Source organism: Ictidomys tridecemlineatus, chromosome 11 (assembly GCF_052094955.1).
Source record: "Ictidomys tridecemlineatus isolate mIctTri1 chromosome 11, mIctTri1.hap1, whole genome shotgun sequence".
NCBI classification, from domain to species: Eukaryota; Metazoa; Chordata; class Mammalia; order Rodentia; family Sciuridae; genus Ictidomys; species Ictidomys tridecemlineatus.
The window spans coordinates 84,649,568-84,652,529 of NC_135487.1; the positions used below are offsets into that span (position 1 = coordinate 84,649,568).

Genomic DNA, 2,962 nt, shown 5'->3' on the forward strand with positions numbered 1-2,962 from the left:
CAACAAATCATAGACTTCAAAACTTGACATCATTTTCCTCCAGAGTTCCCTGATCATTAATTACCTCTATTCTTAACTGAATTTCTTTCTTCTCCATGACTTCACACTTTATCAAAGAGCTAAAGTTTAATGAATGTTTATTATACTCTAGGCACTATTCTAAGCACCTTAAATATATTAACTCATTTCATCCTCATAATAATCCCATGAGATAGGTACTATTATCATGAATTTTAAAATGCGACACAGAGAAGTTAAATAAATTGTATGAGATCAGGGCTAGGGGTATAGTACAATGGTAGAACACAGGCCTAGCATATGTAAGGCCCTAGGTTCACACCCTCAGTACACATACACACAAACGCAAAATATCATAAAAAAGCTTTAAAAAAATTGTACAAGATCAAACAGTGAATAAGTGGCAAAACTAGAATTTAAACCAAGGCAATCTGGCTCCAGAGCCCATACTTGTGCTGTGCTGCCTTTCTAAAGGAAATCTTTTGATTTCCCCAATTGAACTCTGAGTTCCTTGAGGGCACAACAATCATTGTTTTTTTGTTTGTTTGTTTGTTTGTTTAATGAGTGAAGGAAAAGAGAGCATTTCTATCCTTAGCACCTAGGACAGTTTCTGGTACATAGTAGCCATTTGCATCTATTGGTTGAGTTGACTGGCCTTGAATAATTAAAGAAATCTAAGAGGTTGTTCTTCTATAGGTTAGGAATAGTAAATTATTCTGTAAAGTACTAGAGAGTAAATATTTTAGGCTTTTCAGGTTACAGGGTCTCTGTCTCAATTACACATTTCTTTCTTTCCTTCCCTGCAGTTCCTCCCTCTCCCCATCCCCTGCCCCACCAATGCTGTGAATAGAACCCAGAGCCCCACAAATGCTAAGCAACTGCTCTGCCACAGAGAAATATCTCCGATCATGCTCCTGCAAAAAAAGACACCATAGTACAATTACTCATTTCTACCCTTGTGCAAAAATCAGCCAGAGACAATTTGTAAGCAAATAAACACGGCTATGTTCAAATAAAGTTTTATTTACAGTGGCCCATCTGTCTCACTGAGTATTTAGTTTGCTGAATTATGCTACAGATCCTAAGACTATATGAAAGATTACTAACAAGAAGAATGAAAAAGCTGAAATTATGTTTTAAGACGATAAACTGAGATAACAATGTACAGAAGGAAAAAAGCTAAGAGTTTCAATGTTGGAATCAGAAATGATGATCCCTTTTTCTTTGTATAATCATTGTAGAACAGTGTTGCCCTATTAGATCTGTGACAATGCAGGTCACAAATATGAGCAATGTATGTAATAATTTAAATTTTCTAGAAACCACATTTTTAAAAAGCTTTAAAAAGCAGGTAAACTAATTTTAAGAATGCATTTTATCTGGCCAAATATATCTCAAATATTGCCATTTTATCAAAATGAAAACTGAGAAAGTTTACATTCTTTTTTCCCCACACAACATGTTTTCAAAATCCAGTGTGCATTTCACACAGCACATCAGTTTGGATGTGGCTAGTGGATACCATACTAGCAGAACAATAGAATAAAAAAAAAAATAGGGGGTGGTGGTGGTGGTTGTTATATAGCTCAGTGGTAAAGCATGTGCTTAACATGAGCAAGAGCCCCGGTTCCATCCTCAAAACCAAAAAAGAAGAGGACAAAGAATGACCAAGCCAAATAACAGATCTCCCATATGAACCTTTGGTTTTGGTACCATCTCCTGTCTGGCTTGCCAACTCATTTTAGATTCAATTCTTAATTACATACTACAGTTTAACATTACTGGCAACTCAATAAATCAATGTCATTTTATGCTACATTCTATGCCATTTAGTTTTTAACATACATTTTCCACTTGATCCTCATTAACAACTATGTGGGTAGTATGCTCTATCAATGTCACAGATGAGGAAGCAATGTTCACAGAAGCTAAGAGAGAATCCGTGGGTGGAACGAAGAAAAAAAATTAGATCTCCTGACCTCTAGTCCAGCCGATTTAGGGTCTAGCGGCACCACTATCTTAGTCAACCTTGCAATTTTGCACTTAGTTGAGAGGCTGGCCTGTCTTTCCTCTACTGGGCTGCAGACTACACTAAGACCAATGTATGCCCGTTCTCTGCCAGGTGTTTACAAGGAGGCAACATTTCTTGAGTGAATTCGCTGAGTTTCCAATTTCTCATTGTTTTTGATCAATTAAAAGTAATTTTATGAGTAATGTGAATAAGACCACTGAAATTATTTCTTTTTAGTTGAAGTTGAAAAATGTATTCCCAGAATGAAAAAAATGGCTGGAGGCCAAGGCCCAAGTTCTCATGCTGACCCAGCCACGAGCTCACCGTGAGCCCTGGTGTCAATTAATTTCTCTAGGCCAGAGCTCTTACCTGCCAAAAATGAACACTAGCCTATCATCTGCACGGTGCCATTCGGAAGTTAGGATTTTTGACATACTCAAAGTGAGTCGGTTTCCCATTTCCTCATCCCTTTCCTTTCGTCCCCTCTGTAACAGCCAACTCGGGGAAAGACGAAACCAGGAGGTGCCCGCTGGGTTCTCACTAAGTTTCCTAGGGGCCAGCCCGACACCCAGCCGCAGGCCGGTGCCCACCGGCCGAAGCCGCCATTTTCCCCATTGGCCCGACCCCAACCGCCACCCGCCGACACTGGGTGACGCGGACCTAACCTTTCCTCGCAGTCTTTGCATTTCATCTGCAGCGGAACTAGTTGCTGGAACAGAACTTGGCTCATGTTGGACCCCTGCCCCGGCCGCTGTGCGGAAAAGCCAAACAGGCCGGCCCTCGGTAGTAGCCTGAAAGACGTGCTGGTCCTGACAAAGTTTTGAGTTTGGCGCTCGGCTCCCGCGGAGGAGGCGGGGAGAAACAGAGGGAAAACGAAGGAGGTTTGGACCTCACCAGACACCGTCAGTCTCTTCCGGTTTTGCTACGGAAGGG

General features: G+C 40.8%; 1 protein-coding gene across 1 annotated transcript in view; it reads right to left on the reverse strand.

Moving 5' to 3' along the window:
• Positions 1–2,946, reverse strand: part of Sass6 (SAS-6 centriolar assembly protein) — a 40,638-nt gene extending 37,692 nt beyond the window's left edge. The window contains exon 1 of the mRNA XM_005339681.5: positions 2,695–2,946. Within this exon, the coding sequence (XP_005339738.1) occupies positions 2,695–2,759 (65 nt within the window). The 5' untranslated portion in view covers positions 2,760–2,946. The remainder of the gene's footprint in view (positions 1–2,694) is intronic.
• Positions 2,947–2,962: the final 16 nt, after the last annotated feature.